Genomic DNA, 15,149 nt, shown 5'->3' with positions numbered 1-15,149 from the left:
AATAAACTAAGTATAGCAAGAAGAGCTCTTGAAAGAATCGGTCATGTCCTCTACTTCGATAACGACTCTACATCTGAAGGGTTTAAAGACTACCTTAGGGCTAAAGTTATCATCCCTATCAACAACCCCCTAGTTCCAGGGTTTTTCTTCAACAAGCAAGAAGGTCCCTTAGAATGGGTTGATTTCAAATACGAGGGTGTTTTCATCTTCTGTACCAAGTGTGAAAGAATAGGGCACAAAAGATTGAGATGTAGGCTCCCAATTGCCATCGCACAACGTCATTTTGAAATGGTGCTAGCGGATATTGGACAAGGAGTAGACTTACCGATTATTGAGCGTAATGTAATTCCCCTCTACTCAAACAAGATCATAGGTCTAAAGAGAGTTGAAAGAAATAGAACCTCCCATGTAAATCTGGTAGGATATTCATGGGAAAGAGATACGGAAGGGGACAGTCTATCAGAACAAACCATTCCAGAAGATGAAGATGATAGTCAAGAGGACTCAAGCAACTCGTCGGGATCAGACGACCCACAGGACCAAAACAATCAAACACCAAAACAAGATCAGCATGGGAAAGATAAAATTTAGCCTCGAAGTGAACCCAGACCAAACATTAATCCCAACGAAGCATCTACATCCAAAAGAGTTAGGGAGACAGGTCATAATCATTCAGAGCAAAGGAAAAAAAGGGAAAGAGTGCATCAATGATAGCGAGCTGCAAAATTATCAAGATGATGGAACCAAAAGAAAAGCGACCAACAATGGTGGAAATTCAGTCAAAGGAAGTTCAAAGCAAAGCAAAAAATTCAAAGCCACGTCTGATATAATCACTATTGAAATGAAGACTATGGGGGAGACTAAAAGTCGCTATTCAAAGATCCAGAAGAAGAAGCATTCAATGACCTCTCAACCTTCATCTGTGAAGGTGATTAATAAGAAGTCAAGAATTCCAAGAAGAGAAAAGTGGAGGTGCAAGGGAGTTAATACAGAGAAAAGACTCAACCACCCAGCAGGTACTTCGAGGCGAGCGTGCACAGGTAAGTTAATTGCATTAGCTGCAAGTCTAGCCTTTATAAGACTTTACGAAACTACCCCCCCTCTCATGCTAAGGGTAGTAACGTAAAACCTTATAGTAAGCTTTCAAAAACAACTTCTCAATACATCTTTCAAAGGATTTTACAAGCTTACTGTCTGACATACCTAGCACATATTGAAAATCCTACTGATAATTCCATACTCACTTCAGTTCTCTTACACTTCAAATCCCTCCTCTATTTATATCACTTGTCTGATAAAGATTACGTATCGCCTTCTCTCTCCTCAAAAAGCTTCCGAAAACAAACACACATGGCCTTCCAAAGTAGAGTTCATCCTACCTCATCTCTCCCCATTTCGGAAACGAACAATCCAGCTCAACAACTCAATCTCTTCCCTACCTATGAGGAAATCAACTTAGCTAACCTCTTCACTAATGTCCAAATCACAAATGACGACAGAATCTACATCCCTTCTGACCCCTACAGAGACTATTTCATACCCTTCGGCTCTCTCAATTATCTCGAAGAAAACAACATGTTCCACTCCTCACTACATAACAATGTCTCTGATAGGTTTGAGGAAACACTGTTCTTGAAAAACCCCCCGAATTCCCCGGAAAAAGAATTCCATTTGGATTGCTCCAACTCGTTTGACCCACTCCTACTGGATAGCACAAATGATTCTCAAGTCCCAAACCCAATGAGCCCTCTCCCTCAAATTCTAGAGGATTCAGACAGCTTCACTTTCCAAGAGTTTAATCCCATTGAGCACGTGGCCCACAAAATCCCCCAGATCCCTACTTCTCCAGGACCACATCACCCTTATTCAAAAAAAGTGGGCCTCCTAGAGACCTCTCTAGCCCAAAAGAGGAGAGCTCGGTCCACCAGTCTTTCCTTCTCGGACTGGGATGAACTAGGAAAAGTAGTCAAGCAAGTCTCCAAAAAACAGTCTAACCAAAACAACATTTTTCAAAGCGACCAGTCAAACAAAGCCCATACAAGCACCTATAAAACCCTTGATGCTTGCTCTCTCTCAACCAACTCCTCCACAGACTCTCACTCCCTCACATAAACTCCACCAAATACGCCAAATTCTCACAGTTCATTCACTTCAGCTCAGTCTGATTTCCCCTTAGAAGAGTGGGATTTTGAGATAGATCCTATGGATCTCAACATCTCCCTTGACCAAGCAGATTCCTCAGCTTGATAACAAGCAAAGTTCTACTTCTCCTTAAAGAATCATCAAACGCAGAAGAAAAAGAATCTGGAAGCCTGTAGCTAGGTTTTTTTGTTGCGGCATCTTAGAATGTATGAACAAGAAGCAAAAAGAATCACTAATCAGAAGATTTTCGATCTCAATTTCCCGCCAAAGGAGGACATAGGTCAAGGATCCTCAAGCAAAGTAAAACGTCTGAAGTATCAGAAGGATACAAAGGGGATGGAAATTCTAAAATTCGGATTAAGTGATGAAGAGACCTCTGATTCTGGAAAGTCACAAGCTGGTAATACTCAAGTTGCAGCATCCATAAAACTGTCCCAAGGAGCAACTCAGCAGAAGGTGAAATCTCAAGGTGCAGCTGACCAACAGCCTTCAGTTGAAAAAGGAGCTTATTGAGCTGGAATTATAGAGGACTTAAAAGCCTTAGTTCTCAAAATTTAGGGTTTATTTCGAATATAGCTAGCTCCAATAACTTAGATTTCATATTTCTCTCTGAAACCAAATGTCATGTCTCTTATTTAGAGCCAAGTTTTTCTAGACTAGGGTTTTATGAGTGCTCAGGTTTTAACTCAAATGGTAACAAAGGTGGTCTCTTCCTATGCTGGACTAGAAGAGTTGTAGTAGAAATTGTTGGTTCCTCTGCTAATTATGTATGTTTTAAAACAGCCGATGAGGCTGATAATGAGTACTATATTGCTTTTGTTTACGGATCGCCTTATCCTGCTAACCGCTCTGAAATCTGGGATAACTTGTCAAAAATAATGGAAGAAAACAAAGGAAAATGGTTATTAATAGGAGATTTCAATCAGGTTGAAAATAAAGATCAAAAGATAGGAGGATCTCTCTTATTACAAGGAGCAACAAGATTCATTGAATGGAAATTCCATAATAAACTTCTAGATATCCCTTATCAAGGTGTGAACTTTACCTGGTCAAACAACAGATCAAGCACAGAAGCTATTCTCGAAAGAATTGATAAAGCTTTCTGTAATAGCGAGTGGAAGGATAAATTCACAGAAGCTGAAGTTTGGAACTTACCCATTCTATTATCTGACCATAGTCCCATAATCTTGCAACTACACGGGACGCAAAACAAAAGAAGAAGGAGACCTTACAGACTAGATGCTTGGTGCTTGAATTTCGAGGAAGTAAGGGAGATCATAAAAGAGGAGTGGGCCGAGACTCAAGAAGGATCTTCGTCCTTTTCCCTCCAAAGAAAACTCCAAAATAGTCTGAGAAGGATTCGTAGCTGGTGCTTAGATTTCAAAGAAAGGAACAAAATTGACTGGAAGGACATAAATGGGAAGCTCACGGATCATCAGAAAAACATCACTAGTATTTCCCAAGTTGATTTAGAGAGAGATGAAAGGAATGAAATCTTAGAACAATTAGAAGTCAAAACTGCCTACTGGAAGCAAAGGGCAAAATCAAGATGGGACCAAGCTGGAGATAAGACATCAGCTTTCTTCTACAAGAGTGTCAAAGGGAGGTCGACCAAAAATGGAATTAAAGCAATTAAAGACTCAAATGGCTACTGGACCACAGATCAATCCCTCATTCAAAAATTGTTCCTAGACAACTTCAAAGATCTCTACAAGAGAGATGACAGCTCGGAAGAAAAAATAATTTCACAAGACTCTTTCTTATCTCCAATTGCTACCCTATCCCAAAATCATATAGATACACTCAATCTCCCCTTTTCAAGAGAAGAGATCAAGAAAGCCTGCTTCAATTCTAACCCACTCAAATCTCCAGGCCCGGATTGGGATCCCCCAGTTTTCTTTCAACAAAACTGGCACATTGTGGGGGAGGATGTTATAAGGTCTGTTGAATCTTTCCTTTCTTCCAGATACCTTCTTAAGGAACAAAATAGAACTTTCATTACACTCATCCCAAAAGTTGAAAGACCCCAAGAAACCAAAGACTTCAGACCAATAAGTCTTTGTAACTCAACGTACAAAATCATATCAAAGACATTGGTAAACAGATTAAAGGGAATCATGGGAGATTTGGTTGATAAATACCAAAATGCTTTCGTGCCAGGGAGACAAATGTCGGACAACTGCTTCATATCCCATGAAATAATCAACTGGGTGAAAAAGAGGAAAAGTGGGAATAGTTTGCAGGAATTTTGAAGGTTGATCTTAGCAAGGCTTGTGATAGAGTTAGGTGGACCTTTGTTGAAGCAATGCTCAGAAAAATGAGATTCCCAGAAAATTGGATTCAATGGATCATGCAATGCATAACAACAGTCTCCTACGCAGTTCTAGTAAACGGTGAGCCCTCTAATATCTTTTACCCCTCAGCGGGACTCAGGCAAGGAGACCCTTTATCCTCCTACATCTTCATACTGTGCATGGAGATTCTCTCTAGAAACTTGACCCATTTACAAAGAAAGAAAGAGCTGGAAGGTCTTAAAATTGCACGTAGTGCTCCCAAAATCTCCCATCTTTTCTTCGCGGATGACGCGCTGTTCTTCTTCAAAGCACAACCAAAAAACTGCTGGGCAATAAAAAACGTTCTTTCAACCTTCTGTGAAAAGTGAGGGGAGATGATCAATCTCAAAAAATCACACGTAATCTTCAGCCCCAACACTCCTAATAAGTTCACAAAAATCATGAGGAAGCCCCTAGGAGTACAGGTTAAGAACAAGATAGGTAACTATCTGGGATGCCCAATGGAGGTAGATGGAAGATCATCGGCTATTTTTAATGATATCAAAACAAAAACAGTTAACAACATCTTGTCATGGAAATTCAGGAGGCTCTCACAAGCAGCCAAACTGATCCTCATCAACACGATTCTCACTTCTCTAGCCTCCCATATCATCTCGATATACCTGCTCCCGAAGAAGATAACAAAGAAAATTTCTTCTATTCTTCTAAAGTTTTGGTGGTCCTCCTCAATGGATAAAAGACCAATTTATTGGAGGAAAAAAGAAGTTATTGAAAAACATAAACAGCATGGAGGATTAAGCTTTAGGAACATTGAGAAGGTGAATAAAGCTCTACTCTTCAATCAAGCCTGGAGAATTTATCAAAACAAAGGATCACTCATTAACCAGGTATTCACCGCAAAATACAAAAAAGATCCGCTGCAGATGGCCATGGACAACGAAGCCCCAAAAAGCTGCTCGTACGCGTATGACAGTCTGTTTAAAGCCTCTCAAAGTTTCAAAGAGGGTCTGTACAAGAGATTAGGCAACGGGAAAACAATAAGAATAGACAATGACAATTGGCATCATAACAGCAAGCCTCTGAAACCAGAAGTTCGAGAGGATCATCCCTCTAGAGTGAACTGCAAAATGGTTTCGGATCTGATCGATCAAAGAGGAAGGTGGAAACAGTCAGTGATTTGGAGTTTGTTTTCGAGAGAAGAAGCTAAGGAGATTCTAGCTACACACATCCCTCAAGAAAATGAGGAAGATGAGCTAGAATGGACCCGAACAAAGTCAGGTAGATATACAGTAAAATCGGGTTACTGGTTCCTACATGGCAGTTCCAACAACCACGAACAAGATGAACACTTTTGGAAAGCAATCTGGAAGTCTGATATTTTCCTGAAGTGGAAACACTTCATATGGAAAATCTTGAATAACGCAATGCCAACAACGGAAATTCTGACCAAGAGACTCATCACTAATGTCAACCCAATCTGCAGTCTTTGCAAAAGACAAGGTGAAACTCTTTCACATCTTTTCAGGGACTCTGAAATTTCTCAAAGAATTTGGAGATCCTCCTTGGGAATTGTAGCAGAACAAGGTTCACACCTCTCAATACAAGACTGGATAAGAAACTTTCTCAAAAAAGAGGAGCGAAACATAGAGTCAGAGTTCATTTCAACTCTTTGGGGAATATGGGTTCACCGGAATGAAATAATCTTCAATGGAACAAGAACGAATCCATCAAGAATATTAGAGATCATCATGGACTACAATAGAAGGTTACGTAAGATCAACAATGAGCAAAAAGAGCACAGAGAGGTCAAAAGTGGTAGAGCAGAAGCAATTAGCAATCAGCCTATGGAGTGGATTACAGGATCGAAATCTGCAAATATCATGCAATCTTTGGAAGTAGATGGAGCATGGAAAAACAAGAAAGGGAATCAGTGGAAAGCCGCTATAGCGTGGAAGAATACGAACAGGATACAAGGAGAAGTATCAACAACCAGAATATTTGCAAACTCGGCAGTTCAAACTGAAGCCTATGCCATCCTCAAAGCCTTACAAGACATGGAATGGAAATGTTCAGATATAACCATTAAAATAGACAATCTAGAGGTGGTTCAAGCTCTAAATAGACACAGACGGACAAATAAAAATATAGACCCAATAATCGCTGAGATAAAGCGAGTAGCTAGAAGCTTTCATTTTGTTTCTTGTATTAAAGTAAGAAGAAAAGATGTTAAACTAGCCCATACCTTAGCCACTGAGGCAAGAAAGGGCTGATTTAATCCTCCTCGAGTTTTATTGTTTTACCTCTTGTCAAAAAAAAAAATGTCCAATAAATTGAATCAGACCCAATCAAATTTAATAAATTCCAATTAGTTCAATTTAGATTCAACAAGTTTAATTCTGATATCCTAGTCCGAGTGAAGTAGCTATGACTTCTAATTTGGATTCCCAATGATATGTTTTCTTTTTTCCCTTGAAATTTTTCTTACTTTCCTACTTTTTCATACATGTCTCAGCTGTCATTATCCTCTGTCAAATTATGTGGAGTACAGTTGCAGCATATTTAATACTACTACTATATTTTTGCCACCTTTTTCTTTTGCATTAAAAATCAAAACTTTCCCCACATTTCTGTGGCTAACTCTTTCCTCTACCCTTCTCTTCTGCTTGAAGCAGCAGCATAATCACTGTTCCCTCAACTTCAAATCTACCCTCCTTTCTCTCTCCTCTTTCTGTGTTCTTCTCTCTCAAAGATCTTCAAAAAAGACTCTAACTACCATTTTTTGTCGCAAACTCTTCAGATTCTCTGATGCCCACAAATTTAAACAACAAAATCATCAATACCCATATCTTAGTTTTCGCTTATTTGTTTTTTCAATTCATTGTTGTTCTTGTTGTTCAGTAATTTCGATCACTTTTCTTATTAAAAAATTGATTTTCTGCTAAATTTGTACTGAATAAGGAAGTTATTTTTTTTTTTTTTGAAAATTTACCGATTAAGTACTTTGATCTCGAGCTGCCATTTTTAGCTACCTTGATTTATCTGCTGCGAGATTTTGGGTGATTAGATTTCTTTAGTTTTGGTTCTTTGATCTGCTGCCTTTTTGAGAAGCTCCTTGGATCTAAGAATTTAGGGTTTTTCCTCTTTTTTTACTGTTTCCAACTTCAAATTGTTTTATTTTGAGCTGTTTTTGGTGATTCTCTTCTGTCTGTTTGGCTCAATGCTTATGGTGAAGGTCACAAATTTACTTTTTGGGTAAATTTTGCCACTTTTAGGGCATTTCTGATCTGGGTTTGAGTGGTTTTTGGTAAGCTGATTTTAATTTTCATCAGTTGGATCAAAGGGCCTTTAATGCTTTGTGGATAAAATGCAACAGGATCAAAGGAGAAAGGTAAATTTTTTTATTTTTATATATACCCATTATGAGAAAATAGCTTGTATAATGAGTTGCATTAAACATGGCCAATATTGAGCTCCTTCGAGTTCTGATACTGTTTTCTAGCTATTTAATTTCCTACCTTTTCTTCTATTGCAAACTAGTGAATCCTCTTAAGTTTTTGATTGTGTAAAGGTTTTAGTTAAATGCTGTTTTGTTTGCCTTATGGATTCTATTTAGAGTAATTTGTTGGTTGGGATTTTTTTGTGTGTGGATCATGTATTAATTCTTAGCATTAACTTTTATGTTTTTGAGTAATTTGTGACCTAATTTGTCACATTTTCTGCTAAAATTGGAGCAATTGGTTGCTGTAAGCACTTAGAGTCCTTTAAAGAACAATTGTGCGTGGATCTTGAATATCTTGTTAAGATAATTACAAGTTATGTGGCATGGGTACTTCACTCATCCCCTGTATTTGGTGTCCCCGTACAGGGACAGTACTAGCACTTCACTTAATAGCGTGTCGTATCTGTTGTGTTATAATTTTCAGATTTCCTGTTTTCTGTCCTTGCATCTGATTTTGTCCCCGTACCCGACTCGGTGCAACCTTAGGTTGCAAGTATGCTTGGTCTAGAGAAAAAAAAATGATAGTGACGACCATGTTTTTACATCTATAGGTAGTGTTTTAATTGTCTAAACTGTCATTGAAAATGATTAACTTAGGTATAATTTGGGTTGAAATTTTCTTGGTGCAGACATCTGCGGACGTGGACTTTTTTACAGAATATGGTGAGGGTAACCGGTATAAGATAGAGGAGGTGATTGGTAAAGGAAGCTATGGTGTTGTTTGTTCTGCATATGACACTCATATTGGAGAGAAAGTAGCGATCAAGAAAATAAATGATATATTTGAGCATGTCTCAGATGCCACACGCATCTTACGTGAAATCAAACTTCTCCGGCTTTTGCGTCATCCAGATATTGTGGAAATCAAACATATTTTGTTGCCTCCTTCAAGAAGAGAATTTAAAGATATATATGTTGTTTTTGAGCTAATGGAGTCTGATTTGCATCAAGTCATTAAAGCAAATGATGATTTGACCCCAGAACATTATCAATTCTTTCTGTATCAGCTTCTTCGAGGCTTAAAATACATACATACTGGTATTTCTCTGTTATTTGTTTGTTATTTCTTCTGAACTTAGCAAGTTCTAGAAAGTTAGAAGCTCCTTAGTGAAACATTTTCCTTCTTATTCCAATAGAATCCACTCTTCCGTGCAGCTAATGTCTTTCATCGAGACTTGAAACCAAAGAATATCTTAGCAAATGCTGATTGCAAGCTCAAAATCTGTGATTTTGGTCTTGCAAGGGTGGCTTTTAATGACACTCCGACAGCCATATTTTGGACAGTATGTTAACTTCCTTGCACTCTACCTTGTACATCTATTTTATCTTTCAACAACCCACCTGTAAACTCTTGTCTAACTGTTGCTGGGATTGTGCTGGCTCTTTGATATTTTAAACTCTTGAGTTTGTGATGGTACCTTCTTCTTGCATGCTAGGATTATGTGGCGACGAGATGGTACAGGGCACCGGAATTGTGTGGATCCTTCTTCTCCAAGGTATGAATTTAACAACATTTTCCCCGTTTTCTGTCATATGCTGAAAATAGATTGTCGATCCTTTTGACATTGGTATTTCAGATCTTAAAGCCTGTTCAATGATGCTGGGGAATTTTGTTAACTATATTGATGCAGTTGATTTTGTTTTCTTCTTGGGGTCCACTTTTAGTTTCTAGGGACTTCTAATTCCTTGCTTGGAACATTGCATATACGCTCCTGGTTCAACTTTGCATATGCGTTGATGTAATATACTAATATGTGAATCTGAGGGATGTAGTTTTTTCATAAATAAATAGAATATCACAAACCACCATCAGGAAATGTGAGGAGGAAAAATAGCAATCATGTGCTCCTTTTGGGGAATTTTTTTTTCTACTCCTTTGTTAACACAGTGATGGGGCCTTTCGTATGTCATATGGTTTTAGAGTCTTAAAGTCAAAAGTGTGATTTTTGAAGTCCAGAGACCATTTTTTTGATACAATGTGGAATATACCTATACTATAATATAATTCTGAAATTCCTTGAGATATAGTTCTCTGCATGTAGTGTATTTTTAAGACTTAAACTCCAGAGAACATTTTGCTCGTTGTAATATATTGAAAAATAGCCAAAGACAGCATCATGCCTTTAGCTTTTACCAAGAATAGAAAGGACTGCATAAACAAAGCAGTTGTAACCGGTGCTTGCTCCTTAGGTCAAGCAATATAGCTTCATTGAGCTTTATGCTGTTGATGATGGGCAAGCTAGGGTATATATTTTTAAGAAGTTTTTTCAAGATAACAATGTAATTAATATGTTAAATGTTGTTAATGATTACATACTTGGCCCAAAAGATTTCAGAGCTTTATGGATTTATTCTATTCACCTTATTTTCAATCCTTATAAGAAAAAGAAGTTCAGATAAGGTCTAATAAGGACTAATGAGGTCAAATAAATTAAGATAAGTTCATAGAAGCAAGAATAAGTTTGAAAAGAACCGATCTGATGTACCTCTATACGACTATACCTCAATGGCACTGAATCACATATCATTTTTAATGCATTCTTCTAATAGTTATCTTTGTGTGTTAAATTAGCTTGTTTCATTTGTTTGCCCTTTTTCTCTTATCCAGGAACATTTCATTTTAGCTGTCCTAGTAAAGATTCCGACTTTGCCCAATGAATATTCTAACTTGTACAATTTGTTACTAGTAATCCCTTGTAACTATTCTTGGTAAGCGTGTTTTCTCAATTAGGACCAACTTACCTGGAATGCAATAAGCTTATGTGTCAGACACTCAGACTACTTTGCAGATGTGCCATTGATAGAACATGGCTCAGGGGGAGGGGTTGAGCATTGTACGTAACGTAGACTAGAACAGTCATTGTGAAGATTTCTTATATCAATTAGGCTACTTTAGCATATAGAGAAGGGACTGGAGACTAAGGGTGCGCTTTCTTCACTTTTAAAAAATAAGTTTCAGGAATAATAGGTTCTGTTGAGTTTTAATAGTTATGAATTAAGCTATACATTCCAATGAGTTAAGATCACTTCAACAAAATTTAGGTGAAAGGAACACATCATAAAAGTAGGTTTGGTTAGCATTTTAACAACCACCAGATTCTGAATGGAAATAGTATTACTCGTTCGCGGTGTTTGTTTCAAAAATTCTCTTTCCATTTCCTTACTCGGCCTAGCAGTAATCTCGAAAATTGAATCCCTGAACCTTGGAATTGATAACAGATTTTTTTCCTGGGGAATCACAGGATTGACAAGCTAAAAAAAATAAAAATTCTCACACATTTCAACACTCCAACAAATGCCGTGTCACCCCCAACGATCACCACCATTGCAGAATGCCATCAAGAAATTTCTGCCATGAAATAGACCAGTTATCATCATCAAATCCATTTTGGGACTGATGTTTTTCCATTTAAACACCTGCACTTAGTATAATAGTTATAAGTTTTTATATGGTTATTTTAGACTCCGCTCAGCCAACTCTCAAACTAAGAAGGGTTTGAAGTTAATCAGTTATATGTGAATTGATTCACCTGAAAATTGGAGGTGACAGTTTATAGTTCATTGTAGGCATCAATTTTGGCAGTTCCATTTGGCCAGGTGACTGTTTATAGTTTGTTATTATTCTTTCTTCCCAACAGCCTTCATGTCATGAGTTCGGAAAAGCTCCAGTTTGCATCTAGTCAAGCTTTTGTCTAATTGTTTGTAGGAATTTACAAAACATTTTTGCCATTATCTCACTCCAGTTTTCATGTTTGTCCTTTCCACAGTACACACCAGCTATAGATATCTGGAGCATTGGGTGCATTTTTGCTGAACTTCTTACTGGGAAACCTCTATTTCCTGGAAAGAATGTGGTCCACCAACTGGACCTCATGACTGAATTGTTGGGAACTCCATCCCCTGACGCCATTGCTCGGGTGTGTCTCTTAGCTCACCTATTATTTCAGGGTGTCCACAATTGAATTGTTGATCTGCGTAATTGAACTGCTTGTTCTTTATCATGAATGTTTGCATCAATTGTCCTGTTACAGATACGCAATGAGAAAGCTAGGCGATACTTGAGCAGCATGCGCAAGAAGAAACCTATTCCTTTCACCCATAAATTTCCTAATGCTGATCCTCTTGCCCTTCGTTTGCTAGAAAGAATGCTTGCATTTGAGCCTAAGGATCGCCCTACTGCTGAAGAGGTTGGTTAGGCTCTGTGCTCCAGGACAATCTAATCTTGCATAATTATATGCAATTAGAAGCTTCAGAACTATTCTGATGAGGCTGGTGTTATTTATACTTTCAGGCTCTTGCAGATCCATACTTTAAGGGCTTGGCTAAGGTTGAGAGGGAGCCTTCTGCTCAGCCTGTAACAAAAATGGAGTTTGAATTTGAGAGACGGAGAATGACAAAAGAAGATGTAAGAGAGCTCATTTACAGAGAGATTCTTGAATATCATCCAAAGATGTTGAAGGAGTTTTTAGACGGTTCAGAGCCAACTAGTTTCATGTATCCAAGGTTTGGTTGAAATGACATTTGATCGTGTAGCTGTTCATTTGCTATCTTTTTCTTGAACTCGTTTGGCGTACTGCTTATTTTTACATTCAAATACTTTTCCTTACTTTGGTGTTTCATCTGTATCCCAAAAGCCTAACTACAAATTTTGTTCATTACATTTTGTGGTGTTGTCTGTTGGTTATACAATTCACACCAAGTGCTGAGTAACTTGTTGCTGAAGTAGATGCTGAGTGCTTTTTTGTTTTTTGTTTTTATCATATGGATGTAGTGCTGTTGATCACTTCAAAAAGCAGTTTGCTTACCTTGAGGAACACTACAAAAATGGTTCGACTGGTGCTCCAATTGATAGGCAACATGCTTCTTTGCCAAGGTATTTTACTACTCAACATGCAACTTCTATCCCTCGCTTTCATATGGCTTCATAAGATGCTATACCCAACAATGTTCAGCATAATTAGTTTATAAAAATCTAAAGCCATTTCATTGCGCAGGGCCTGTGTATCATATTCAGATAACTCAGTCCATAGTTCTGTTGAAGTCACTGATGATCTCTCCAAATGTCGCATCAAGGAAGTCGAAAAGCCACATGTGGACAGGAATGGCGCAATCCCAATGACCAGGCTTCCTTTACAGGTTCCACAAAACGTACAGGGTAAGAATCATCTTTTTGTATAACTTTTGGACCTATAATTACAATTCCTTCGAAGTGTTCACAGCTGATGTGTCATTAATCCTAGGTGATACCATACCTGTCAAAAGTTGCAACCTGAATATCTGACATAAGCCAACTTAGATATTGTTGGTTGAGATGGAACATTCCATAGATATATCCTTGACAAAATTTACAAAAGGTTGTGGGATAGAGTTTTGGGTAGATGATCCGAGGAGTTAAGAAATAAGGAAACAGTGAATTGTAGAAGTTTACTTCCCACTCGACTAATTCATGCTTAAATGGCCAAGTGAGTAAGTTGCTTGACCTCAATGGCCTGAAATCCCAAGTAAATGGTATTCCAGAAATTTATGCACGATACTTGAGATGAGGAAATACAGTTGCGTATGGAACTCTGTAAGCGTTCTCAAGCATCTATTGTAGTGTTCATGGATGATTTTTCCCCCTTCTGTATTTCTATTAAATCATCCACTTGTTCAGATATCCTTGCCACCTTTTAATGGAAGTCTCTCAAGTCCTTTTTGTTGGACAGTATGAATGTTATACTTAGGTAAGTTCTAGAAGCTACAGTTTTAGATGAGAAAAACCAAAGCACACAAAAGACATGGGTGGACCCTCATCTAAACGTTCAGAGTTTAAGTCTGGGTTGAGCATTTCTGAACCTGAAGCACAGGTATACTGAATATGTATTAATCCCGACTTAAATATTGCTGTTGATCAACCTGTTTGACAGCTGTGGTGATTAAACTCGTGCATTTGCATTTTTTCTCCCCCTTAAAGTCTGATGATTTTGTTTTGACTATCTGGATCTTTTGTGTCTACAGCAGGAGCTGCTGCAAGGCCAGGGAAGGTTGTAAGTAACCTGTTGCGTTACAACAACTGTGGAGCAGCAGCAACAGCAGAGGTGATGGATCGACGGGCCGTGCGTAACCCATCAGTTCCCTCTCAATTTCCTACATCTAGCTACCCTAAAAGAAATCCCGGGTGCAAAAACGAAAGAGAAGATGAACCTATGGAAGGGTCTAATAGTGTACAACCTAAGCCCCCGTATTTAGCTAGGAAGGTAGCTGCAGCTCAAGGTGTGCCTGGTAGTCACTGGTACTAAGCGCACACGCGTATAGTTTTTGCTAACACGACTACCTATCAGCTCATTGCTGGGGCTTCGGTTAGGGTGGGGGGGGGGGGGGATAGGGGATGAGATCGTTTGTGAAGATTGGTATCCCGATCAGATGGAAGAAAGCAGAATTCCTCAGTTTCTGGAAAAGTACAATTGAACGGACTTGAAAGTTTCGATGCCCTACCCACAAACTTGTTCTTGGTGTCAGTGACTTGGTGATTTAGACTATATTGCAGATGATAAATGATGCAATGGTCTTGAGAAGGATAGAAGAGGCGGTAACGCAATCCTTATATTTTCATCTTTTTCTAGCATTGAAATATTTTTATGGCTTTTCTTCCAGGATTATATTCTTCTTTGCACTTGCTAATGTATTTTTATCTCCAAAAATGTAATAAATGCCCTCTCATCGTCATCACACCTGAAAAAGTAGCCTGATGTATAATTTGTGCAACTTATCAATTTTAATTTTAACTGACAAAAACATCTATTATTAGGTTGAGTCGGTGTTTAATATTTGTTATAATAGTTTTAAGGCATGGTCTATGACTCTATTCTCTTGATAATTACTCCCTCCGTCTCATAATATAATGTTTGTTTTTTACACGGTTTTCAAAATGAGTTTTTGATTTTGAATATCTTGAATTTTTTATTAAAAAATATATAAAAAGTTGCTATTATGAAACTATATAGAGGTTGATTTAACAAGATTTTACATGATTGTGTTGTATATATTAATGAGAATATTTGGTCAAAAATTTTAAAGTTTGACCTATCTAAAATGAAACAAGCACTATCTAACACTTCGATAATTCTCTCTTTTTAGAAAATATGCCCGTGTGATAACGTTTCGGCTTACTCAGAATTTTGCAGCGGAAAACAACTTACTAAAAACAACTTTATTAAAACTTATGAAATCAATAA

At 37.9% G+C, this 15,149-nt stretch overlaps 1 protein-coding gene across 2 annotated transcripts; it reads left to right on the top strand.

Moving 5' to 3' along the window:
• The first annotated feature begins 7,032 nt into the window (after positions 1–7,032).
• LOC104907978 (mitogen-activated protein kinase 16) lies at positions 7,033–14,727 on the top strand. 2 transcript variants are annotated; one of them, XM_010697007.4, is made up of 10 exons: positions 7,033–7,824; positions 8,565–8,973; positions 9,091–9,218; positions 9,372–9,431; positions 11,703–11,852; positions 11,967–12,122; positions 12,227–12,438; positions 12,707–12,808; positions 12,930–13,090; positions 13,936–14,727. In XM_010697007.4, exons 1-10 carry the CDS (start codon positions 7,801–7,803, stop codon positions 14,211–14,213), a joined length of 1,680 nt encoding a protein of 559 aa, XP_010695309.1. In that variant the 5' UTR covers positions 7,033–7,800; the 3' UTR covers positions 14,214–14,727. The 2 variants fall into 2 exon arrangements, with proteins under 2 accessions (XP_010695309.1, XP_010695308.1); XM_010697006.4 differs by having other exon boundaries at positions 7,034–7,824; positions 13,933–14,727.
• Positions 14,728–15,149: the final 422 nt, after the last annotated feature.

This window comes from Beta vulgaris, chromosome 3 (genome assembly GCF_026745355.1).
Source record: "Beta vulgaris subsp. vulgaris cultivar EL10 chromosome 3, EL10.2, whole genome shotgun sequence".
NCBI classification, from domain to species: Eukaryota; Viridiplantae; Streptophyta; class Magnoliopsida; order Caryophyllales; family Amaranthaceae; genus Beta; species Beta vulgaris.
Note: the sequence above shows the minus strand (reverse complement) of the source record. Positions and strands in the feature narration are given on the sequence as shown.

Bases quoted from the DNA above. Each gene is read 5' to 3' on its own strand.
- LOC104907978 (XM_010697006.4), top strand. From the start codon at position 7,801: ATGCAACAGGATCAAAGGAGAAAG. The intron at 7,825-8,564 runs GTAAATTTTTTT...TTCTTGGTGCAG, and splicing joins AACAGGATCAAAGGAGAAAG to ACATCTGCGGACGTGGACTT. The intron at 11,853-11,966 runs GTGTGTCTCTTA...GTCCTGTTACAG, and splicing joins CCCCTGACGCCATTGCTCGG to ATACGCAATGAGAAAGCTAG.